At 47.1% G+C, this 25,884-nt stretch overlaps 1 protein-coding gene across 1 annotated transcript; it reads left to right on the top strand.

The window, feature by feature from the left end:
- On the top strand, positions 1–25,884 carry LOC147609393 (uncharacterized). The gene is made up of 2 exons (XM_086787519.1): positions 1–325; positions 25,487–25,884. Exons 1-2 carry the CDS (start codon positions 146–148, stop codon positions 25,652–25,654), a joined length of 348 nt encoding a protein of 115 aa, XP_086643645.1. The 5' UTR covers positions 1–145; the 3' UTR covers positions 25,655–25,884.

Below are 25,884 nucleotides of genomic sequence, written 5' to 3'. Positions count from 1 at the left end.
GTGCCAGATGGCGATGTGAGATAGGCAGTAGAAAGAGCTCCACAAGGCAGCAGTGTGCGTGTACACCCTCTGATCAAGAGAAGCATGACCACAGTGTTCAAGCTAGTGGAGCAAAGGCATAATTGATCTGTTGCCTGTGCTTTTGATGTCTTTGCGAATCAAGGCCGTGGTTGAGAAGTTCATCAAGGAGCTCAAGGATGCACTGGAGGCTGACATCCAAGACCGCATCATGAAGGAGCGTGAGATGCAGAGCTACATCGAGGAGAGAGAGCGTGAGGTTGCTGAAAGAGAATCCGCCTGGAAAGCTGAACTCGCCCGCAGAGAGGTACTCTTCCCTCTCTACCTTCTCATATATCATTTCTTGCATCATCTCCCACCTGTACCGGTATGTGTGTCACTGTGAGAGCCTACGAGTCCTTTCATGGTGTGTGTATTTGTGTGTACGTGTCTGTATGAATAAACTTCTCGCTCATCTCATACAAAAGGAGCACACTCGATAACATCTTAACCTTTTGGGAGGCGACAGATGAGACAGGAGGAAATGGTGGTTCTCCTTCTCGACTTTGAGAAGGCGTACGACTTCAGCCCTATAGATGCACCATCATTTTGGATTTGAGTTTTGTGTGTGTGGGAAAAAAACTCTATGGATTATTTAAGTGCCTTTTCATGCATACACCACATCCCTAATACATGGATGTGGAAATAGGATTCTCTCTACTCTTTATGCATACAATGTCTTATTAGATATTGCTTCACCTTCCTGGTTCCTCTTGTGAAATGACTAGCACCTTTGCCATTGACCAACTCCAGCTCATATTTGTGTTGAGGTGAAACGGCAAAAAGATTATTCGTGGATGCATGTGCTAATGACTTGGTAACTCGTCGTGGTGTCAACTTGGAAGGTGTCCTCCTTGGATGCATCTATTACAGGGTTTGTCTTTCTGCATAGTGCTCCTCAGCCTAACAGAGGTAGAACGCCATGGCCCATTAACCCCAAGAAGCTCTGCAGCTTATACCTGACTCACTCTGGACCAAGATGCCATCCAGGGACACATTAATAAAAATATTGCTGAAAACTTTTATAAGGTGATTAGAGCATTGGTTAATGTGAATGTTCCAAATAACCTCAAAAAACGAGAAGCATACTGTCTCTTGATGATGGCTTGACTTCAGATCCAACTAGCTGACTATCTTTCAACCTGCTAGTTGGTCTAGCTGATCATTTATACAGGGTACAGTGGTGTAGAGTTTGACTGCTTCTCGAGCTCATCAGGTTGGGCATGTTGCATATCAAGGGGTGCAAATTATCTGCTGATGGGTGTTAACGCTGGCCCACATCACTGTGGCAGGCCTTCTGGTGGGTTGTCTTACTACTTCAGTCTTTACTTCCAAGGCCATCTATCATTACAAGCATGTTGGCTTGTTTTGATGTTGAAGGCTGTGGGCATAAATTTGTTTTCGACGGGTGTTCTGAGGAGGGCTTTGTAGTCCATATGCAATTGCATGCAATGTGATGTACGTCTCAAATGGTAAGATATGCAGGCATTTGGACCCTTACAAGTGATGGGAAATCTCTGTCATGACGGGCTGTAAAGACAGGATCACTTCGTGCATGGACACAGGTGCAGGTAGGTTGGACTTGATTCAGGTAAGATGTCTACAGGCAAGAAGGCTAAGCAGAAGGCATGAACACTGCTGGGAAAGCATTGAGGCTCAGCATCAGCATTGTGAATTTGTGGGTGATAGCATGTTGAGAGTAGCCCGACCAAATAACCTGGAAGTAGCCACCTCTGGCCCCATTCTTCATCAGATAGTTGTTGACCTTGTGCCCTTACACGTTCAGATCCTGCACAGCCCGTGAGTAGAACACTGGGAAGTCAGCAGCAAAATCATCTTCACCAATAGGCAGCCAATGTTCACCTACTGACACAGGTTTACAGAGTCTTAGGTTGTAAAGATGAAGCTCTAAGCCTATAAAAGCACTCTACTCTTTGAAGCTAAAAACACATCTAATCATAATCATAGAATCTTGCTAATTTGTTGAGTACTTGTGCTTCACTCTCTCTCTCACCACGATGCCTTCTCTGGATCTCCATCCACCGTAGCTGCTCACTCAAAACTGGGTCCACAAATGGTATCAGAGCTAGGCTCTCAAGCTGTTGCCACCACCTCAGACCGGAGCTCGTTGCCGTGGCTGCCCAGAGCTTGGAGCAGCCGTTTCAGAGCCGAGAGCCACCGTTTGCTGTCTGCCCAGAACCGAGCCCGTTTTTGCTGCCAGATTTGAGCGGTGCTAGTGCAAGGTGCACCACTGCTGCTCAACCCATCGACGGCACCGCCCCTTCTCACTGCCAATCTCAGGCGGAGCTATTGCAGGGTGCACCATCGCCGCTGCCCATGTGCCTAGCGGTGCTACTGCTGAGACATCCGCCGTCGCCGCTTCCCTGGCGTGCTCTGCCTGCCTCACCCCGTTCTCAGATCGCCTCTCCTTGGCAGCCCCTCCTATGCTTGCCCTCTGCCCTCTTGCTGCCTTCTTTGAGCTGCATGTTGTGATCAGCATGAAGCTTGAGGTACCCACTCGGGTTTCCAACTTAGCAAACCAAGGTGCAACTTCTTCTCGTGCGCGAACGAGTATGGGGTATTGTTTTTGGTGATGATGTAGATCCAGAATCCAAAGATCTAAACCAGTCAACATCATGGCAGCAACAGAAGGAGAGAGCTCTTATCGGACTCGGCCTTTGAGACTCTATTGTCCATCATATCGACTTCAAGTCTACTTCTAAGGAGATATGGGAGAAGCTAGATGCAATCTTTGGTAATCATATCACTAACTCTGAAGTTTTCTTGAAGCACAAGTTTTATGATATGAAGATGCATGAGAATGAAGAGTTAAGTGATCATTTGGTCAAGCTTAGCTCATTAGTGTAGCAGCTTACTAGCTTGAATTGTGAGCCCGATGATGTGGATAAAATGGCAATGCTCATCAAGAGCATGCAAGGGATCACTCCATTCCAACAAACTCTAGAGGTTTTATGTCTTGCTGCTACTACCTTTGATGATATGGTATCACTTTTAATTGAAAAAGACCGGAGGAACAAAGAGAAGCAAACCAACATTGGTATTGTTCGAGCCTTCATTGGCACAAACAGGAATTGGAAGACTAACAAGAAGATTCGATGCAGATTCTATTCTGTAAGTAGCTTGGACACCAAGAGCGAACAGTTTTAAAAAGAAAGAGTAGAAACAAGTACAACATCATGCCAATGTACTTGAAGAAGATGTTCCAAACTCTTCTGAAGAATATGTGCTGATAGTTGCAACGGTCCAGGTTAAAGGCCTCACTCTAGGTGAGGTCGAGGACGAGTGGGCTTTCTAGGCCTCTTCGTGCCTTCATCATTATGTGTGAGTCATGGCTTCTTTACCCAGGGAGTCCCCCGAAATTGAGTTAAATAATTCCTGTGATTGTTTTTCCTTTATATGTTTGTATGGCCTTCATTTATAAAAGGCTCCGTGTTTATTAGGAGCTAGGGGGGTGACGAAGAGCTGACTTTACTGCTTCGGTCACTTGTTGATTGGAGGATTAGCATGTCATGGGAGGTGCGCATGGCTAGATCGCTCCCTTGTAGAATGTGATGGAGTGAAAAGGTAGTTACTGTTAGAATTTTGTGCATCTCTGTGTATGGGAAACCGGGCCTTTTTATTTAGGGGATTATGTATTTTTCCCATATTTATGCAAGTCGTGGGCAATCAGCCAGCTCATGGCCTCCTTATATAAAGGCCTCCTCTCTCCTACTTGTATTCATATCCTCAAGCACGTTGTAACACCTATCGGCTGGCTATCACCATTGTAAACTTCTTGCTTAAAATAAAGGTGATCTTATCAACAATTGCTCTCTCTCCTCTCTTTCTTTGTCTATGCTTCCGCTTGTGCGTACTCCAACATGGTATCAGACGACTAGGTCCTAGTTGCCCTCATTTGCGTTTTGATCCCCTCCTCTCTTGCGTTTTTGGAAGTAGTAGGTGGCTGTGTTTTTCCTTTTTTGGCTGCGTTTTCAACTGAATTTGCGTTCTCTCTCTGTGCCTCTTGGCATCAGCGTTTTCTCTTGTGTGGTGCTCTTGCCCTGTGCAACCCTTGAAAGGCAAGTACAAGGTGGCTGCGGTTTGCTTTTCTAAGCACTTTTTGCAATGTGGCTGGTGCAGAGGCTGTTTTTTTAGAGTCAGGACAGCTTCTAGAGGTGGTTTATTTACGTGTGGTGCAACCTGACAAGCAGCACCGACAGCCCTGCTTCTTCCCCGGCTTCCCCTCCCCCCGGTCGGGTGTTTCTGGTGTGTCCGGTGGATTGTTTTGCTCCTGTCCAGCCTCTTTCTACCTTAGTTTTCAGAGGGGGCTGATTGGTCCTTGTGCTTTGCTCCATTGAAAAGTGCTTGAGAGAAGTCTTGGAGTGTTGAGATTTGCGTACTTTGTTGCTGTGGATATGGCTCTCCTTTGTACGAACAAGGAGGACAAGTTCGATGGAACCAACTATGCTCATTTGAAGCTGAATATGCGGATCTAGTTCATTGATAAGGGTTTTTGGGAGATTGTTCAGGGCAGTGAGAAGAAGCTCGAGTGTCCTCAAAACTTGAGGTGTTGGACCCAAGGTTAGGAGGATGAATTCCTTAAGGAATTACAAGACTACGAGATTCATGATTCGAAGGCGCACTCGGTGCTTGTGCGGACCATTACCAAAGTCTCACCGGTCGTGCAAACTCTTGCCAGTGCACATCAAGTTTGGTCCAAGTTGGAGGATCTCTATGCTCGAGATTCATCGACGCGAGCAATTACTCTGCAAGGGCAACTCCATGGTCTGGTATTTTGTGCTAGTAGTTCGATGCAGTCGTTCCTTATGAAGGCCAAGGTTATCCATGACCAATTACTAGTAACGGGTGTTGCCTTGTTGTCTATGCAGTTGGTTGCACTAATTCTCACAAAGCTTCCTCTAGAGTACGATGTGGTTTCTCAGGCTTTGAGGTGCCAAGTTACGACAAGTCAACTGGATTTTGATGACCTCATCTCCCTAAAAGAGTCCGTCCTCGTTTCACAAGGGAAGATCAAGGTGTCTCTTGATGGTTAACATTAGGTACTTACTATAGTCTAGAAGAAAGGTCAGAGTCGTTGCTACTCGTGCGGGAAGAAAGGGAATTTGTCTAAAGACTGCGTGTCCAAGAAGAAGGACAAGGGCAAGGGTAAGTCTTTATCCCAGAAAAAGGTCAAAGACACGACACAAGACAGTGATAGAGATTTAATGACTCATCTAGGGCTCCCAGGGCAATTCCGGCGCAGGAGGACCAGGATGGTGTTCTTCTCTCATTATACAAATTGCTTTTTCCCATGTGCTTCTAGCCAGAGGAGGCTTGTGGGTGGGAGAGGGGGCTGTTAGCAACTCCATTGTCTGGTGCATGGGAACTATGAATCGGAGTTCCAAGCATTAAAAATCTGGCAAGACAAGGTCAGCTTTGGTGCAACAGAGACTATGGACAAGATGTGTTCCGAGTTCATTGTTCAAGGGATGTGTTCACAGTCCATTGTTGGGGGACTATGGGCGTGGTTTGTCCAACAGCTCATCATCTTGTCAACAATTGCTTTCTCTCTCTTTCTTTGTCTATGCTTTTGCTTGTGCATACTCCAAGAGTTACTTCCTTTGCATGTTGGGTCTCACCACCTTCGCTCCGAAGGGGGGTCGCTTTGAAGGGGGTTTTGTTGTGTATTCGGAGCCTCGTGTGTGTGTGAAATAGCCCTTAGATGGTTTAGTGTGTTTATGTGTGAACAACCTCTTATAGCTGCTTTTATGCATGAATGTGATAAACAATGATGTCATAGGCACTTGCCATGTGTCATTGCCCTAGTGTGTGTTTTGTCAAAAGATAAGGCTGTAACATGCGGAAGCTTCGGAGAAGAATCGGTAACTTCAATACTCAGAAATTAGCACTCTTTTCTCAACGGAAATTAACGCACAAACTGAAAGGGGATGCGCAGAAAATAGAGAGATAGGGGGAGAGATGGAGAGGACACAGTATTGGGTCCCAATTACCCTCTGTAGGGTCCCCACCACGGATGGTGTATTTGCTTTATTAGAATGATGTGAATCTGAAAAGAAAATACAGAATTCTGGACCTTTCTTGGCTGGGAATTCCCTGCCCTTTGTTGGGTTTTATGCTGTGTATGCACTCAGAGGAGTGCTAGTGATCATCAGTAGGTTACTGGGGTACTTTTTACTTCAGTTAGTGGAGGTTTTTTCCCCCCAGTTTTAGCTTAGTTCCACTTATAATAGTTTATAAGTGATTTGGTCCACCTAGCACACTTTATGGCCGGACCATGTGAACACAACTTTTAGGTCACATCTTTATGTGACTATTGTACTTCATTTTTATCACACTCAATACATGAGCAGTCATGTTCCTCTCTCTACTTCTCACGTTTCTTGCTGAAGTACCTTCTAAACCCTAACCCTAATAGCTGAGCTCCTTCATTTGGTATCAGAGCAGGTTGGCATGCCCTGCCCGTACTGCTCCACGCACCTTGCCCGTAGTGTTCCACGCCTTCAGCTGTCCGTCTGGTTCGTCAGCAGCTAGTCGTCAGCTGCACGTACCAGGTCTTCGCTTGTTTTGTTCAGTACCCGTCAACTGCACATACAGTCGCCTTGCTCCGTACAGGCGCCTGCTTTGCTCCGTACACAGTGGCCTTGTATCCGTACAGTACCTGCAGGCGACCTACACGCGCCGTCAGCTGCTCGCCCAGCTCCGTATAGTACCTGCTGCCAACTTGTCGACTGCTGTCTCCGTACAGTACCTGTTACGTGTACCTGCAGCTATGTACATCGGCCGTACAGTCGACCGTACTTGCTCTGTACAGCAGTCCAGTACCTGCTGCGCACACCTGCAGTCGATGCTGTTTCCGTACAGCACGTGCTGCGCGTACCTGCACCGTACAGCCGTCGTACAGTCGGCCTGCTTCCGTACAGCGTGCAGTCGACCTGTACGTGCACTGTACCGTACACTAGTTCCGTACAGTCTACAGCCGCCTGTACCTACACCCATTTGTGGTAAGCTTTACTAGTTCTGAAATTTGGGCATTTTCTCTGTGAAAATTCTGGCAGATACAGGCAGATTTTCTTGCAAAGAAATCTCTACAGGTTTTTTGCAAGGTTTTGGGTGCAGTAACTTTGGGCATTTTGGCACTGTGTAAGCCATTTTTGTTGCTCCACTCAGTCAGTGGTGCATTGTGTTGCACATTCAGAGGATTGAGAGTGCAGGTATATTTGGGCTAGCTGTATTCAATGGAGTACAGTTGCTTTCAGGGTTGTTGCTATTGGGTTTTTGGATATACAGGTACAACATTGTGCATTGGCATAATGGCAAATCAACAGCAGAGTGATGTATTCACGTATTTGTCTAAGGAAGACAAGTTGGACGGCATGAACTACTCCTTGTGGAGTTTTATGCTGAGAAATGTGCTCGTGGCAAAAGGTCTTTGGGATTTTGTTAGTGGTGATGAACCACGTCTAGGTCCATTGGCTCCAGAGACTCCTCCCCAAGGGGGTGCTCGTGGACGAGGACAACAGGTACAGGCACCAGGTCAGCCATTGCCTGTTCAAAGAACAAATGCTCAGAAGACATGGGATGCCAGAGATGCACAAGCCTTGTCACTTATTGCATTGTCAGTACAGAGGTCTATTATACCTCATATTCGTTCAGCTGGCTCTTCACGGAATGCATGGGTGACTTTGGAGCAGATGTATGCTGCTCGTAATGAGGCTCGGATCTTGTTTTTGAAAAGAGAGCTGGAAAATCAGAAAATGCATGAAGGAGATGATATGTCTAGCCACTTGAACAAGCTGCAGGATTTGAGAGAGCAACTCATCAATGTAGATGAGATTATTCCTGAGACACAGCTTGTGTCCACCATCTTGAACTCTTTGCCAAGATCTTACTTGGCTTTTCATACCTCTTTGAACCTCAGCATGAGGAATGCTGTTGAACCCCTTAAGTATTAGGAACTTGTTGCTCTCTTGCTACAAGAAGAGCAAATCAGGAAGAACATGAATATGAACACAAGTGCTGAACAAGCATTTACTACAGGTCAAAAAGGGAAAGGCAAATCTCAGCCAAAGAGTTCAAATCAGAGTTCAGGTGATGGTGTTTCATCTCAGGATACCAAGAAAGGTGATGGACAGCCCAAGAAGAAGGGCACATGCCATTACTGTAAGAAGCCAGGTCACTACATCACAGAGTGTAGGAAGAGGATTGCCAAAGAAAAGGCAAAGGAATCTGGGATGTCTGTAAATGATGCCTCTAAAGCTCCTTCGGAGACTGCTTCTTTTGTTCAGGACAGGGATTACTATTTCTACACATGCATCTATGATGCCTCTTGGTCTTCACAGGCACTCAGTGTGACAGAGCATGCATGTACTTGGTACTTTGATAGTGGTGCTTCAAAGCATATCACATCTCGCAGGGATTTGTTTTGTCATGTAGGCCCTGCCCCTGTTGGCAAAACTGTTCAGTGTGCCAATAATGCTTCATATCCAGTTCGTGGCATTGGGGAGATTCAGCTCACAGCCATTGATGGCTCTATTCTTCGCCTTACAGATGCCTTATATGTACCAGGGATAAAGAAGAATTTGTTGTCCATTTCTTCTTTAGCACAGTGTGGTATGCAAGTCCACTTTGATGATGACAAATGCATGGTCAGAGACAAAGCTAATGCTTTGACCTTGATGCTTACTGGTACATTATGTCATGGACTCTATCAGTTGGATGCATTTCAGCCAGTGGATCAGTCTGCTTATAATGCATTCACTCTTACTCCAGCTATGGTTGATGCGGAGTTATGGCATGCTCGCATGGGGCATGTAAATTTTGGTAGTCTTATGCTTATGCAGCGACATAACATGTTGACAGACCTACCTCTTATGGAGAAGCCTCCAGATCACATATGTGAAGGATGTATATTGGGAAAAATTGAAGGCACTCAAGGGTTAGGGTTAGGGTTTACACAAGTTCAAACAAGCGTGGAAACCAAGATGAGAGAACACGACTTTTGTATACTTAAATGATAAGAAAAATCAAGTACAATAGCCACATGATAGTGACCCTAAAAGATAAGTGTTCACATGTCCGGCCATAAATGTGCCGGGTGGACCAAAACACTTATAAACTGCATATAAGTGAAATTGAACTAAACTGGGGGAAAAAACCTCCACTAACTGAAGTAAAAAGTGCCCCAGTAATCTACTGATGATCACTAGTACTCCTCTGGGTGCATACACAGCATAAAACCCAACAAATCCCCCTGGAGTGATATGTGATCACTGTGCATCATCCACCAAAAGGAAACAAATTCAAAGCATTGCGGAATGCTTCAAATTTCAGACGTGGTAATGCCTTGGTGAAGATGTCTGCCACATTCTGATCTGTAGGACAGTAGATCAGACTGATATCTCCTGCCTGGAGTCTCTCCCGAACAAAATGATAGTGAATCTCAATGTGTTTCGTGCGATAGCATGAAACACAGGATTCCTGGCCACAGCAATGGCACTCTGACTATCAGTATAGATAGGTGTAGGCTCCTCCACTGAAATATCCATATCAGTCATAAGACGACGCAGCCAAACACACTCAACAGTAGTAGTGTAGGCTGCTCTGTACTCTGCCTCACAAGACGAAGTGGCCACTGTGGTCTGTTTCTTGCTTAGCCAAGAAATGCATGAAGCGCCAAGGAAGAAACAATTTCCACTAGTGGAATGTCTGGTATCAAAATCACCGGCCCAATCTGAATCACTGTAAGCGTGTAACTGCATGTCACCCCCCTCAGGATAAAGCAACCCAAGAGACAAGGTACCCTGCAAATAACGGAATACACGCTTCACAGCTTGCCAATGTGACAACCGTGGGCTGTGCATGAATCTGCTCAACTGAGAGACTGCATACTGAATATCTGGCCTTGTATTACACAAGTAAATGAGGCACCCAACAGCCTGAGCATATGTAGTGGCATCAAAGGAAACACTGTCATCTTGTAGTGACAGTTTCATCCCAGGCTCCATAGGAGTACTAATAGGCTTGCAATCCTGAAATTTAAACTTCTCCAGAAGTTTAGCAACATAGCGTGATTGCAACAACCCAATGCCTATGTTATCCTGCACAAACTGTATGCCCAAATAGTAATGTACAAGGCCCAAGTCAGACATGTCAAATGTCTGTTGCAGTATCTCCTTAAAAGCTGCAATTTTGTCATCATTTGATCCCATGAGCAAGAGATCATCCACATAAAGACTGATGACCAGCAAATCTGTCTCTTCTTTCTTTACATACAGAGTGGCCTTTGATGGACTGTTCACAAATCCCTGAGTGAGTAGAAAAGCATCTATTTTTGCATACCAAGCTCGTGGAGCTTGTTTCAAACCATACAAGGCCTTTTTCAGCCTGCAAACTTTCCCCTCATGACCATGTTCTGCAAATCCCATGGGTTGAAATACATAAACTTCCTCCTCGAGGTCCCCATGTAGGAATGCAGTCTTTATGTCCAACTGGTGAACAACCCAACCACGATGTGCAGCCAATGCAATGACACACCTAAGTGTCGACATACGGGATGTAGGAGCAAATGTCTCCTCATAATCAATGCCCTTCTTCTGTGCATAGCCCTTTGCAACTAGACGGGCTTTGTACCTGTCAATGGATCCATCTGCATGTCTTTTCAACTTATAGACCCATTTAGTACCAATGGCTTTCTTGCCTTTGGGCAGATCAACCAAATCCCATGTTTGATTCTTTTTAATAGAATCAATCTCATCTTGCATGGCTTTGTTCCAATGCACATTATCTCGTGCATCCACAAATGAATCAGGCTCATCATCATCCTGTAAACTGGCTGCCATAACCAGATTCAAATCCATGATGTGTGCATGCTCATTGGTCCTTGTCTCCCTACGAGTACGACCAGCAAGAGGACCCTCTAAATGGCTGTCCTGTAATGTCCTCAAATACCATCTAGGTATATGTCTGACCTGTGGTGCCTGCTGTCCCATATTTGGTTCAGCTTCTGGCTCATTTGGCTGCTGAATTTCTGCACCACCTACATCATTTGCTGGCTGTCCAGTACCCTCAAGAGTTGGATCACCAACTATGGAATGAAACTCCATGGGTAGTAGACCTTCAAACACATCATTTTCAGCCTGATTTGCCTCATAACCAGCCATGGATATTTCTGATTTTTCATCAAAAATCACATCCCGACTGATGAATATCTTCCTGGATAGTGGGTCATATAACCTGTAGTCCTTGCTCTCACGGCTATACCCCACAAAAATGCATTTTGTGGCTTTATCATCAAGCTTCCTCCTCAACTCTTTGGGTATGTGTGCATATGCAAGACACCCAAAGATACGAAAATGCGATACAGAAGGCTTGCGGCCATGCCAAGCCTCAAAAGGAGTAATAGAAACCAATGCCTTTGTGGGACATCGATTCAAAATATGACAAGCACACATTACTGCTTCCACCCAAAAGATATGTGGTAGTCTTTTTGCCTTTAGCATACATCTGGCCATCTCCATGAGTGACCGATTTTTCCTTTCTGCAACCCCATTCTGCTGTGGAGTGTAAGGAGTAGTATACTGATGTTTTATACCTCTACTCCCAAGAAAGGAATTCAGCACATGTGACATATATTCCCCCCCTCGGTCAGAACAGAGAGTCTTCACTTTGCATCCTGACTCTGTCTCAGCAAGTGCTACAAAGGCCAAAAATGCATCATATACCTGTGATTTCTGTGTCAAAGGATAGACCCAGCATATACGAGAGAAGTCATCAATAAATGTTGCAAAATAAAAGCAACCACCTAATGACTTTGTCTGCATGGGACCACAAAGATCACTATGTATAAGTTGCAACTTTGCAGTTGCTCTTAGAGCTTGATCACGTGGGAAGGAAAACCTGTGCATTTTTCCCAAAATACATCCTTCACAAATATGATCTGGAGGCTTCTCCATGAGAGGTAGATCTGTAAACATATTATGTCGCTGCATAAGCATAAGACTCCCAAAATTTACTTGCCCCATGCGAGCATGCCATAACTCCGCATCAACCATAGCTGGAGTAAGAGTGAATGCATGATAAGCAGACTGATCCACTGGCTGAAATGCATCCAACTGATAAAGTCCATGACATAACGTACCAGTAAGCATCAAGGTCAAGGCATTAGCTTTGTCTCTGACCATGCATTTATCATCATCAAAGTGGACCTGCATTCCACAATGTGCTAAAGAAGAAATGGACAACAAATTCTTCTTTATCCCTGGTACATATAAAGCATCTGTAAGGCAGAGAATGGAGCCATCAATGGCTGTGAGCTGAATCTCCCCAATGCCACGAACTGGATATGAAGCATTGTTGGCACACTGAACAGTTTTGCCAACAGGGGCAGGGCCAACATGACTAAACAAATCCCTGCGAGATGTGATATGCTTTGAGGCACCACTATCAAAATACCAAGTACATGCATGCTCTGTCAAACTGAGTGCCTGTGAAGACCAAGAGGCATCATAGCTGCATGTATAAAAACAGTAATCCCTGTCCTCAACAAAAGAAGCAGTCTCTGGAGGAGCTTTAGAAGTATCATTAACTGACATCCCAGCTTCCTTTGCCTTCTCTTTGGCAATCCTCTTCCTACATTCCGTGATGTAGTGACTTGGCTTCTTACAGTAATGACATTTGCCCCTCTTCTTGGGCTGTCCATCACCTTTCTTGGTATCCTGTGAAGAACCACCATCACCTGAATTTTGATTTGCACTCTTTGGCTGAGATTTTTCTTTCCCCTTTTGACCTGTAGTAAATGCTTGTTCAGCATTTGTGTTCATATTCATATTCTTCCTCATTTGCTCCTGTTGTAATAAGAGAGCAACAAGTTCCTGATACTTGAGGGGTTCAACAGCATTCCTCATGCTGAGGTTCAAAGAGGTATGAAAAGCCAAGTAAGATCTTGGCAAAGAGTGCAAGATGGTGGACACAAGCTGTGTCTCAGGAATAATCTCATCCACATTGATGAGTTGCTCTCTCAAATCCTGCAGCTTGTTTAAGTGGCTAGACATATCATCTCCTTCATTCATTTTTTGATTTTCCAGCTCTCTTTTCAAAAATGAGATCCTAGCCTCATTACGAGCAGCATACATCTGCTCCAAAGTCACCCATGCATTCTGTGAAGAGCCAGCTGAACGAATATAAGGTATAATGGACCTCTGTACTGACAATGCAATGAGTGACAAAGCTTGTGCATCCCTGGCATCCCATGTCTTTTGAGCATTTGTTCTCTGAACAGGCAATGGCTGTCCTGGAGCCTGTACCTGTTGTCCTCGTCCACGAGCACCCCCTTGGGGAGGAGTCTCTGGAGCCAATGGACCTGGACGTGGTTCATCACCACTAACAAAATCCCAAAGACCTTTTGCCACAAGCACATTTTTCAGCATAAAACTCCACAAGGAGTAGTTCGTGCCATCCAATTTGTCTTCCTTAGACAAATATGTGAATACATCACTTTGCTGTTGATTTGCCATTATGCTTTACGCACAATGTTGTACCTGTTTACCAAAAAACCCAATAGCAGAAACCCTGATAATAACTGTACTCCACTGAATACAGCTCACCCAAATCTGCCTGCACTCTCAATCCTCTGAATGTGCAGCTCAATGCACCAATGACTGAGTAGAGCAGCAAATGGCGTACACAATGCCAAAATGCCCCAAAAATGCCCAAATTTGCTGCACCCAAACTGTGCAAAAAACCTGTATCGTTCTTTGCTAGAAAATCTGCCTGTTGTGCCTGTATATTTTTCACAGAGAAAATAAAAATGCCCAAAAACTGAATTTTAATGCTTACCACTGAATGACTGTGTAGGTTGTGGTATTTCTGCAGGTACTGATCACCAGAGTGCAAGTACAAATGACTGTACTTCACAGGCTGATGTAGGTGGAAGTACTGTGCAGGTAGCGCTTACTGTACGGGCAGGTACAGTTCTGTGTTGGGCGAGCAGGTACACGTCAGGTAAGTGTTTGTACAGTCGCCAGGTGCAGTCGCCAGGTACACAGCACTTAAAGCTGCACGTTTCTCTGTGCAGGTGACAATTAGCGCTGACTGTACGGAAGCAAGTCAACTTAGTACTCAATGCGACCAGCGTTGACAAGAGCTGGTCTTGATGCTGACAGCAGCGAACAAGTACTACAGGCTGCAGGCGGCGATTTGCTGGCGGAGCTTACTGTACGGGGCTGGTACACGTATGCTGACAGGTACAGTATGCTGTACGGCGCTGTCAGGTACGGAATGCTGTACAGCGCACAGTTGTAGCTGAAGGCGGCGCATACAAGGTGTACGGGCAGCAGATGTTGAAGCCGGCGCAGACTGGATGTGCGTATTCTGTACGGGCAGCAGCAACAAGTGTACGGGCAGGGCAATGCAGAGCTTCAATGCTCTGATACCAATTGAAGGCACTCAAGGGTTAGGGTTAGGGTTTACACAGGTTCAAACAAGCGTGGAAACCAAGATGAGAGAACACGACTTTTGTATACTTCAATGATAAGAAAAATCAAGTACAATAGCCACATGATAGTGACCCTAAAAGATAAGTGTTCACATGTCCGGCCATAAATGTGCCGGGTGGACCAAAACACTTATAAACTGCATATAAGTGAAACTGAACTAAACTGGGGGAAAAAACCTCCACTAACTGAAGTAAAAAGTGCCCCAGTAATCTACTGATGATCACTAGCACTCCTCTGGGTGCATACACAGCATAAAACCCAACAAAAATGCATCGGTTTTCCTTCCCACGTGATCAGGCTCTACGAGCAACTGCAAAGTTGCAGCTTATACACTGATCTTTGTGGTCCCATGCAGACGAAGTCATTAGGAGGTTGCTTCTATTTTGCTACATTTATTGATGACTTCTCTCGTATATGCTGGGTCTATCCGTTGACACAGAAATCACAGGTATATGATGCATTTTTAGCCTTTGTAGCACTTGCTGAAACAGAGTCAGGATGCAAGGTTAAGACTCTCCGTTCTGACCGAGGGGGAGAGAATGTGTCACACATGTTGAATTCCTTTCTTGAGAGTAGAGGTATCAAACATCAGTATACTACTCCTTATACTCCACAGCAGAATGGGGTTGCAGAAAGGAAGAATCGGTCACTCATGGAGATGCCAGATGTATGTTAAAGGCAAAGAAGCTACCACATATCTTTTGGGTGGAAGCTGTTATGTGTGCTTGTCATATTTTAAATCGATGTCCCACAAAGGCATTGGTTTCCATTACTCCTTTTGAGGCTTGGCATGGCCACAAGCCTTCGGTATCACATTTTCGTACTTTTGGGTGTCTTGCATATGCACACATACCCAAAGTGTTGAGGAGGAAGTTGGATGATAAAGCCACAAAATGTATTTTTGTTGGGTATAGCCGTGAGAGCAAGGGCTACCGGTTATATGACCCACTATCCAAGAAGATATTCACTAGTCGGGATGTGATTTTTCATGGCTGGTTATGATGTAAATCAGGCTGAAAATGATGTGTTTGAAGGTCTACTACCTATGGAGTTTCTTTCCACAGTTGGTGATCCAACCCATGAGGGTACAGGACAGCCAGCTAATCATGAAGATGGTGCAGAAATTCAGCAGGCTATTGAGCCAGTAGTTGAGCCAAATATGGGGCAGCAGGCTCCGCAGGTCAGACACATACCTAGATGGTATTTGAGGACATTACAGGACAGCCATCTAGAGGGTCCTCTTGCTGGTCGTACTCGTAGGGAGACACGGACCAATGAGCATGCACACATCATGGATTTGAATATGGTTATGGCAACCAGTTTACAGGATGATGATGAGCCTGATTCATTTGTGGATGCACGAGACAATGTGCATTGGAATAAAGCCATGCAGGATGAGCTTGATTCTATTAAAAGGAATCAAACATGGGATTTGGTTTATAAGTTGAAAAGACATGCAGATGGATCCATTGACAGGTACAAAGCCCGTCTAGTTGCAAAGGGCTATGCACAGAAGAAGGGCATTGATTATGTGGAGACATTTGCTCCTACATCCCGTATGTCGACACTTAGGTGTGTCATTGCATTGGTTGCACATCGTGGTTGGATTGTTCACCAGTTGGACATCAAGACTGCTTTCCTACATGGGGACCTCGAGGAGGAAGTTTATGTATATCAGCCCATAGGTTTTGCAGAACATGGTCATGAAGGGAAAGTATGCAGGCTGAAAAAGGCCTTGTATGGTTTGAAACAAGCTCCACGAGCTTGGTATGCAAAAATAGATGCTTTCCTGCTCACTCAAGGCTTTGTGAACAGTCCATCAGAAGCCACTTTGTATGTAAAGAAAGAAGAGAAAGATCTGCTAGTCATCAGTCTTTATGTAGATGATCTTTTGGTCATGGGATCAAATGATGACAAAATTGCAGCTTTTAAAGAGATACTGCAACAGACATTTGACATGTCTGATTTGGGGCTCATACACTACTATTTGGGCATACAGTTTGTGCAGGATAACAAAGGCATTGGGTTGTTGCAATCTCGGTATGTTGCTAAACCTCTGGAGAAGTTTAAATTTCAGGATTGCAAGCCTATTAGCACTCCTATGGAGCCTGGGATGAAACTGTCACTACAAGATGACAGTATTTTATTTGATGCCACTACATATGCTCAGGCTGTTGGGTGCCTTATTTACTTGTGTACTACACGGCCAGATATTCAGTATGTCGTATCTCAGTTGAGCAGATTCATGCACATCCCGCGATTGTCACATTGGCAAGCTGTGAAGCGTGTATTTCGGTATTTGCAGGGTACCTTGTCTCTTGGGTTGCTTTATCCTGAGGGGGGTGACATGCAGTTATATGCTTACAACGATTCAGATTGGGCCGGTGATTTTGATACCAGACATTCCACTAGTGGAAATTGTTTCTTTCTTGGCTCTTCATGTATTTCTTGGCTAAGCAAGAAACAGACCACAGTGGCCACTTCGTCTTGTGAGGCAGAGTACAGAGCAGCCTACACTACTACTGTTGAGTGTGTCTTGGCTGCGTCATCTCATGACTGATATGGATATTTCAGTGGAGGAGCCTACACCTATCTATACTGATAGTCAGAGTGCCATTGCTGTGGCCAAGAATCCTGTGTTTCATGCTCGCACGAAACACATTGAGATTCACTATCATTTTGTTCGGGAGAGACTCCAGGCAGGTGATATCAGTCTGATCTACTGTCCTGTGGGGATTTTTGTGGCTGCCAGCGTAGAAATTCTCGAAGCTTGGCGAAGAGCTGGCGAGTCGGCAGCCTGCAGCAGAAAAGGAGAGGCCGCTGTGTTGTAAAAGAGGAGGCTCTCTGGCGTAGCTGCAGGACAGGCCAAAGAAGCTGTCAAATCCCCACGGATCCCCTCGTGATCGATCTTGGTTCGAAACTCGAATCCTGCAAACAAACGAACAACAACAAGCAAGGGGGTGCAGGCTTGACTCACCTCCCAACCATGACAGCCGTGGGCAAGCCCACAGTCTTGGCTGTCCCCACCGAGCCACGAGCTGAGCTAACTAGGTTGACGTACCGACCAATCTCCTCCTCGTGACGTCCCATACTGCCACGAAGTTGCCCTCGCGGGCCTCGAGACTGCTGCCGGCCTTGGCTGCATAAAGCAGGTGCACGTCTGCACTAGATCCAAGCTCCAAGACCATAGAGCTCTCACAAACTCGCGAGACTCTCTATGTTACAATAACTAACCTTGGCCACCCTTTTATAGGCTCTTGGCCGGTCATCGGGCGTCCACACTTGGCCACCCGCCCGTCCATACTTGGGTGCCAGCCCGTTAGTATATCCCTAACTCAGCTCGTCAATCAGCCTGCCTAGTTCCAAGCTTCCCCAAGCCTCGAAACTAGTCTTGCATGCATATAGCACACGGTAGATACCCACTGTGCACATGACAGAAGCGCTGGAGCGCAAGTGGTAGTGGGCTGCAGAGGCTGGTGGGGCCTCCCGTGTGAAGAGAAGAGAGCCAGTTGTAGAAGCCGACAGGCTGGCCACAGAGGGTGCTGGCGTCAAGGTATGGCTGGCGAAGCAAGTGACGACGGTTAGGTTGGCCGCCTTGGGTACTAGAGTGCGGGGTTGGTGATACCATAGGTACAGGTGCAAAGCTGCAGCTGGAGCTAGCGTGGCTAGCAGCACGTAGGCGCTGGAGAGCTGCGGAGGAGCCGCCAAAGAAAGGATGGGGCGCTAAGTGGATCGCAGGCGGGAGTAGGGTCCCGGGTGATAAGAGATGGGCTTTGATTTTGTGGCTGCTGGCGACCTTTGGTGTGCGCAGGGAGGTGTGCGCCAACAGAGCTGACACTGGCGATGGGCGAGTGATAGTGAAGGAGGGTCGTCTGCAACCGAAACGGTGGGGCCCTCTTAGCACACTAGTTGCAGCGAGGAGAACGCTGGCGTTGACAGTGGTTGTTTTTTTTTCTTGGTGCGGCTGGCGGTGACTGGAGCGAAATGAAGAGGGCTGCTTTGGTTGGCAGTCGGGTCGTTTTGAAGGCGGCCACCTTGGAGTAGAGATACTTCTCTGGCAGTTTTTGGGCTGGCGAGCACTGGTGGTCATGTGGCTGGTGCAAAGAGAGAGAGAGAAAGAGCTGCCTTGGTGCTGTTGCAGATAAGGGTGGTAGCTGAAGACAGTCAAGGGCCGAGAGTGGAGGCAAAGACAAGTGCTGAAGACTGAAGGTTGGCGGCTGTGAGGAGGTCGCCTAGGAGACAGGACAGTGGACAGCGTGAGCGGGTGCCGAGTGAAACAGAGAGAGATGAAGTGTTGCTGCTTGGTGGTGGGCCGGTAGCAGGGCAAATAAGCTGCTTGGGTTTGTTGTGAGGCTGGCAGAGGATCATCACAGAGAGTGAGAGAGAGATGTGTTTGGGTAGCTGCTGCTGACGACACATGCAGAAGTGATGGGCTGCAGAGAGTTGAGGGTTAGCTGGTGGGGCGCCTTCTAGAGTGAGAGTGGCCGGGTTCATTCTGGTGTGATTGGTACAGCAGGCAGGCGAGTGGATCATGTGGTGATTGGGGATGTGGTGTATCCTCGGCTGACAGGTCTGAGCCTGTGTGTTTGTGAGTTGTATGAGTAAGCTTCTGTGTCGGGAGAAGCTTGTATGAAATGTGTTGACTGGAAATAAATTGCTGGGTGTTTGCTTTGTGTATGGTGCCCCTGTTTTATGCTGTCTTATTGGCGTGGGTTGGGTGGTGAAGTGTGAGAGAGTGTTCCAGCCGGTGGCTGGTGGTGCCCCGTTCGTGGTAGTGTTTCCAAGCTTGCGAGGTGGAAGAGCTATAGAGGCAGGGTCTTTCTTCTTTTTTTTTTCACCTCACACCCTACAACCATGCAAAGGCTGTATACTCCTGGAATCTGCCTTTAGCTTGTCCTCGGGCTGTCCTACAGCCCCTCCATGGCTGGTGGGTTCAGCCTGGGCCTTCCTGGCCCTCATGGGGGTGGTTTCACACCATCCCCATGCCCACACTAAGACCCGGGGTAGTGGGCTGGCCCCTTGTTCTAAACACTAACTACTCAGTGATCTGGCATGCGGTACCATACCAGATACACAGAGTCACTGACATCATTCCAGAGGGAGATTCACAGCGCGAACTGGCACTGTTTCATGTGCAAGACAGTGCACACCTGACCTTAGACTCCTGTGCAGGACAATGCACACCTGACCTCGGACAACTAAGATGGATCCCTGGCTGACTTGTCCTGAACGGGGCTCACATGGGACCAGTTCACCATCCCAGGTCGTCCTGCACCTTCTGTACAGAAATGTCTATGTGGCATCCAAGTGCGGGATGCACGTGACAAAGGCTCTAAGCCTATAAAAGCATTGTACTCTTTGAAGTGATAAACACATCTAATTATAATCATTGAGTCGTGCAAATTTGTTGAGTACTTGTGCTTCACTCTTTCTCTCACTCTCTCTCATAACGGGTGCCTTGTCTGGTTCTCCATCCACTGTAGCTGCACACTCAAACCTGGGTCCACATATATAAGCCAAGGCCAGCATACAACATAAATCAACTGATCCCCAATTGGGGGCAGGTCATAGTCAGTCTAGATAGGGTCTTTGTGTACCATATAAATACACTGTAAAATACAGTTCATGTCTCTTGAGGAGGAGAAGATGAGGCATGCCCGCCGCCTCAACATTCGAGTCACAGGTATAGCCGAGACACCCGACTTACTCCCGAGAAAGATGGACAGCTTTTATGCATGAAGCTCGGCTATACGGAAGAGGATCCTCTCCCCTTCACCAAAGCATGGAGATTCAGGAAAGACTCAACACGCAAGTGAGCCCTCATCCTACAGTTTGCAGGAGAGACGGAGAGGGTCACCTTCATGAGAAAGAGGGTGATTCTACGAGGATTACAGGGAGATCCCATCTATTTGGATGACGACCTTACAAGGATGCAGATAGAACACAGGAAAACATGCATGCCGAGAGTCCTACGGGCCCGGAAAGAGGGCAAGAGAGCATTCTATCGCGATGGCCGTGTCATCATCGATGGCAAGGTCACCGATTAGCGCGAGGCGGCCTGTGGGACATCGGCTATGGAGGATCTAGATTCACAGATACACATAGGAGTTTGGAACTGCAATGGATCACTTTGGACACATCATGGGAGGATGGAGGAGGTCATGGAGGGACGGGACATCATACTACTTACAGAGACGCACCAGAGCCCAGAGAGGGGGCTACCCAAAGTAGAGGGCTATCAGTGGGAGTTTACATACAGGGGGACCACACGGCAGAGCACATCGAGAGGATCAAGAGGTATAGCGGTACTCTTCAAGCGAGAGCTATAGGAGCGCCTATAGGTGGTAGCACGTGACCAGGAGGCTAGATACATGTGGATTAGACTACAGCTCTCAGCAGACAGGGTGTTATACATTGCTCTATGCTACTTCTCTCCTAGAGGATCAAGATATGCCATGACAGCAGAGGATGAGAGTAGAGGCGAGGAGGACGCATGGCCATTGGGAGAGTCTCCATATGCAGCCCTTTCAGATGAGATCATACACTACTCCAACCTGGGAGACCTCCTTATGGGGGACTTCAATGCACGGACACTGAGCCGACAGTGCGACATTTATGATTTCGAGCACCCCGAGGTGATGCACACACTAGAGGTGGAGGACACGGGAGCCTGCAGGGTGTCAGAGGACATGGGGCCGGATAACACCAGATATGGTCATCACTTACTTGAGTTGGGAGCGCGACACCATCTCGTTATTTATAACGGGATGAGACAGTGGCAGGATTCAGGAGCACTGACATGCTTTCCACGATCAGGGGGGGGTAGCACAGTGGACTACATCATGGGGTCCATGGAGACCACACAGGCAGTGACATCTTTCACCATCCCCCCTTGTCCTATTGGTACGATCACACGTACCTCTTACTGTCACTAGCGAGCTCCACACCAACACCCACACAGCCCAGACAGGCATCGCATACAACCTTCTACTTCACCCATGACTTGGCAGACATATATGAGCATCATGTATATGACGGGCTATTCCAGATGGATCCCCTGTCACCTCTAGACACAGTCACCACCCAGCTGTCATCTCTACTACATACGGCCGCCACCCGTAGCTTCCCCCATCATACACACATTGCACACACAGATAGATCTGGGAGCATGCCCCAGAATTGGTGAGTGCAGAGAGCTATATAGACACCTCCATGCCCAGAGAGCACTGGGGACCATTACACAGAGACAAGCGAGCCGACAGATGAGGATCCTCACACGCCGTAAGAGGTGTGCATATGAGGAGGCACAGTACTGGGATATATACCACCTACTCATGAGCAAAGATGTAGCCACTGCATGGCGCAGGATGAGAGAGCCTCGCCCTCATACCCCGATTGAGGATCCACACACATGGCACACATATGCAAAGAGCCTCTACCATATCCCTCAGCAGCCGCCCATACCACAGCCACAGGAATCCCGCCCTACCACCTCTACTTTACCGCCTCGATGGTAGAGAGAGCTATCCGCCAGTTACAGCATGGGAGATCAGTTGACCACACAGGTATACAGAGTGAGCATCTTATTTATGCAGTTGACACACTGGGACCCTTTGTTGCTCACCTCTTTAATAGGGCACTAGTAGAGGGCCTACCAGCTGAGTGGACTATGCACACCATCATGCCTCTCCACAAAGCGGGAGACATGCTAGACCCCAGCAACTAGAGGACTATCATGATTGGTCATACATTGGCCAAACTTTATGGCGCAGTGCTCGAGGCAGAGTTGAGCTCATATGCAGAGAAGGAGGGACTGTGAGCACCAGGGTAGGCTGGATTCCGACGAGCTTTCTCCACTATTGATCATATATTCACTCTGAGATGTCTGATTGACCAAGCTAGGGCGCGGGAGAAGAGATTATACTACTGCTTTGTGGATTTCCGCAAAGCATGACACGGTGCCACGAGAGAGACTCTTCCAGTGCCTACAGTCATTGGGGATCCCATCAGAGATGGTTTGGGGCATCTATGCTTTATATGAGCAGGTCTTCTGGCGCATACGGTGCCCCGGGGGGCTATCTGATGTTATTGCTAGCACCATAGGTGTGAAGCAAGGATGCCCACTCTCTCCTACACTATTTGGGCTATACATTGATGAGGTGGCTGACTTCATTGGTCACGGTGGTGGGGACTGTTGGAAACATGGATCCTCCCACTTCCCGGGAGGCCACCCATCCCAGTTGTGTTCTTGCGCAAGCGCGCTTGACTGAGGTGTTCCACAAATTGGTCTAGCCATCCAGACCCCAAAACCTTAAGGTGTTGGGTGACCTCCGGTAATCCAATTTGTAGAAACCTCAACTTGCCAAGATTCAAACCCAGTCTCACCACGTGAGCTGGTTCTCTCTAGAAGTGTGGATTGCTTCTCCAACACCCCCCCTCAAGCCACACTTTGGTTGAGGTCTTAGCTTCCAACATCACAACCTGGGCTCTGATACCATGTTGGAAACATGGATCCTCCCACTTCCCGGGAGGCCACCCATCCCAGTTGTGTTCTTGCGCAAGCGCGCTTAACTGAGGTGTTCCACAAATTGGTCTAGCCATCCAGACCCCAAAACCTTAAGGTGTTGGGTGACCTCCGGTAATCCAATTTGTAGAAACCTCAACTTGCCAAGATTCAAACCCAGTCTCACCACGTGAGCTGGTTCTCTCTAGAAGTGTGGATTGCTACTCCAACAGGGACGGGGTAGACATCTCAGGTACCACAGTCCACATTATGCTATATGCAGATGATATTATTCTGGTCTCTGAGTCGCAGATGGGACTACAGCACCATCTCCATGCACTCGATGACTTCTGCACACAGAGGGGGCTTACAATGAACCTTGGGAAAACCAAGGCCATGATTTTCCACACCTCAGGGCTGGTTCGACGACGACAGGCCATCTTCACACTAGCAGGAGGACAGGTAGAGGTGGTAGACTCATATGTGTACCTGGGGATTACATTTACGACTCCGCCAGGAAGATTTACTATGGCACAGGCAGCCATGGATAGACTCACACGAGGGTATGCAGCTCTAGCCATGCCAGAGAGAGAGTGTCACCAGGCACACTTCCAGGAGCCCTCCACAAAGGGGTGGTTGTGTGACACACTAGTCACCCCTGCTTTGATGTATGCTGCAGCAGTATGGGCACCTGGGCTCGCCACCTCCACATGGTCTCAGATAGAGAGGCCTCAGATTCTCATGCTATCACGGATGATCCGCAGCAAACCCTCCGTCCCACATGACATTGTTCGGACGGAGTTTGCTGCACCTCCTATGCTAGTAGAGGCCCTCTTCCAAACAATCTGCTTCAAATAGAGGATCAGAGATATGCCATCAGATAGACTCTCACATAGAGCTTTTGAGGTGTCTAGGCAGCTCGCAGAGAGTGGAGATAGGAGATCATGGTATTCACAGATGATACAGTGGCTCACTCAGCATGGTCTTGACATAGATCACCTGCCACCTTTCCAGTAGGATATACATGCACCACACATCCAGCTCTCTCACAGTGAGAGGAAGAGAGTTCTTCGGCAGGATTTATGGCAGCGATACACTCAAGAGACTTGGATTACACCCAGTCAGCCGCTACCACCGAAGATGCTATATTACAGAGATCAGTTTATGCGTATCTCAGCGGATGGATTCATACATAGACCTGGATACATGGATGTGTACATGCCTCACAGTGCCCGAGTGGTGATTGGCCAGCTCAGAGTGTCATCACACCAGCTTGAGATTGAGGCAGGTAGGGCAACACGGATCCCCAGAGCAGAGAGGATATGCAGACTATGCCAGGAGGAGGTTGAGAGTGAGGAACATTATGTATGCAGATGCAAAGCATGTAGTGTCATTAGAGAGAGATACACCACCATCTTCAGTGGACATCCCTCACTCTGCCAGATCATGGAGTCCGCAGACCAGCGCAGATTTGGCCAGTTCTTGCTAGAGACACAACACCACAGAGAGACACTGCTACGGACTCATACCACAGGGACAGGTGGACGACAGCTCCAGCTCACTGATTTCTTCCAGAGATCTATCCCAGTGCCTACCTTGACACAAGAGGGGGTTACACTTCAGCGCGCTGCGGACCTCCGAGCCAGACGGAGACCGAGAGCACCAGGCTACCAAACTCTGAGACTACATCAGAGGGAGATCACAGAGATACGGGCTCGACATCAGCACCATATCCAAGAGCGGCTAGCTCACTTACACTCACACCCGGAGATCATGCTCCGAGGTATTTTTGCCTCACCATCGCCTATGTATCACATATTACACCCCCATTATGGTAATGGTTGGAGCTAGACAGATCTGCATTGCATTCTTGTATACCCTGCGCATATAGGTTGCATACTGAGCCTCTAGCAGTGATGCTCCATCCATCACACCCCCCCCACTAGCTCAGTACTTTCATAGTTTATTTCATGTTCATTTTGTCCTTTTTTTTTCTGGACATCCAGAAGACATTGACAGTTGTACATTGATTTGTCTGATAGGTCGAGTTCGGCCTCTAGTAGACGTTAATACAGCTTTCTTTCTTTCTTTCTCAAATCCAAGCCCTCAACCCCTCTGCTTCAGGTTCGAGATATTCTTTGATGCCAGAGGGATATCACGGCACTACACCGTGTCCAGGACACATGAGATTTTTGCCTGTTTACTACATTGTATACGTGAATAACATGTAACATCATTTTGGTCTTATAGGTAGACCTTTTGGGTCTTTAAAATATGTTTATGCAGTCTTTCTTTCCGTCTCTCATGCATGTGTTCATCACACCTGCATATTTGCATATATCCATGGCCTAGCATATTAATTTTAGGAGAAGCTTGCTTCGTACTGATAAAATGAGCTTTATAAAAAATGCAGAGTGAGATTGCGAAGCAGGAGGCAAGGTTGAAGATAGAGCGAGAGAACCTGGAGAAGGAGAAGAGCGTTCTCATGGGCACTGCTTCAGATAACCAAGATGGAGCGTTGGAGATAACTGTTAGTGGTGAGAAGTACCGTTGCCTAAGGTTTTCAAAAGCGAAAAAATAGCCTCTTGTAAAATATGGCATAATTCAACAGTGCTTTGTTGGATAGCACAGTAATCATTCAAGGTACGGTGAAGGGCTTTGAGGAGTTGGCAGCCAATTCTTTACATTACCTGTAAATTGATATTCATAGTGGGTTTTCTGATCAGTAGGGACTTGCCTCATGTACAAAGCTGTAAAGTGTCAAAATTGTATTCAAGCAGTGTAAGAAACGATACATGCCTGGCTTTAATT

This window comes from Cibotium barometz, chromosome 51 (genome assembly GCF_041138505.1).
Source record: "Cibotium barometz isolate CiBa-2024 chromosome 51, ASM4113850v1, whole genome shotgun sequence".
NCBI lineage: Eukaryota > Viridiplantae > Streptophyta > Polypodiopsida > Cyatheales > Cibotiaceae > Cibotium > Cibotium barometz.
Note: the sequence above shows the minus strand (reverse complement) of the source record. Positions and strands in the feature narration are given on the sequence as shown.

Coding starts and splice junctions, on each gene's coding strand:
- LOC147609393 (XM_086787519.1), top strand. CDS start 146: ATGTCTTTGCGAATCAAGGCCGTGGTTGAGAAGTTCATCAAGGAGCTC. Junction 326..25,486: donor CTGAACTCGCCCGCAGAGAG/GTACTCTTCCCT, acceptor TAAAAAATGCAG/AGTGAGATTGCGAAGCAGGA.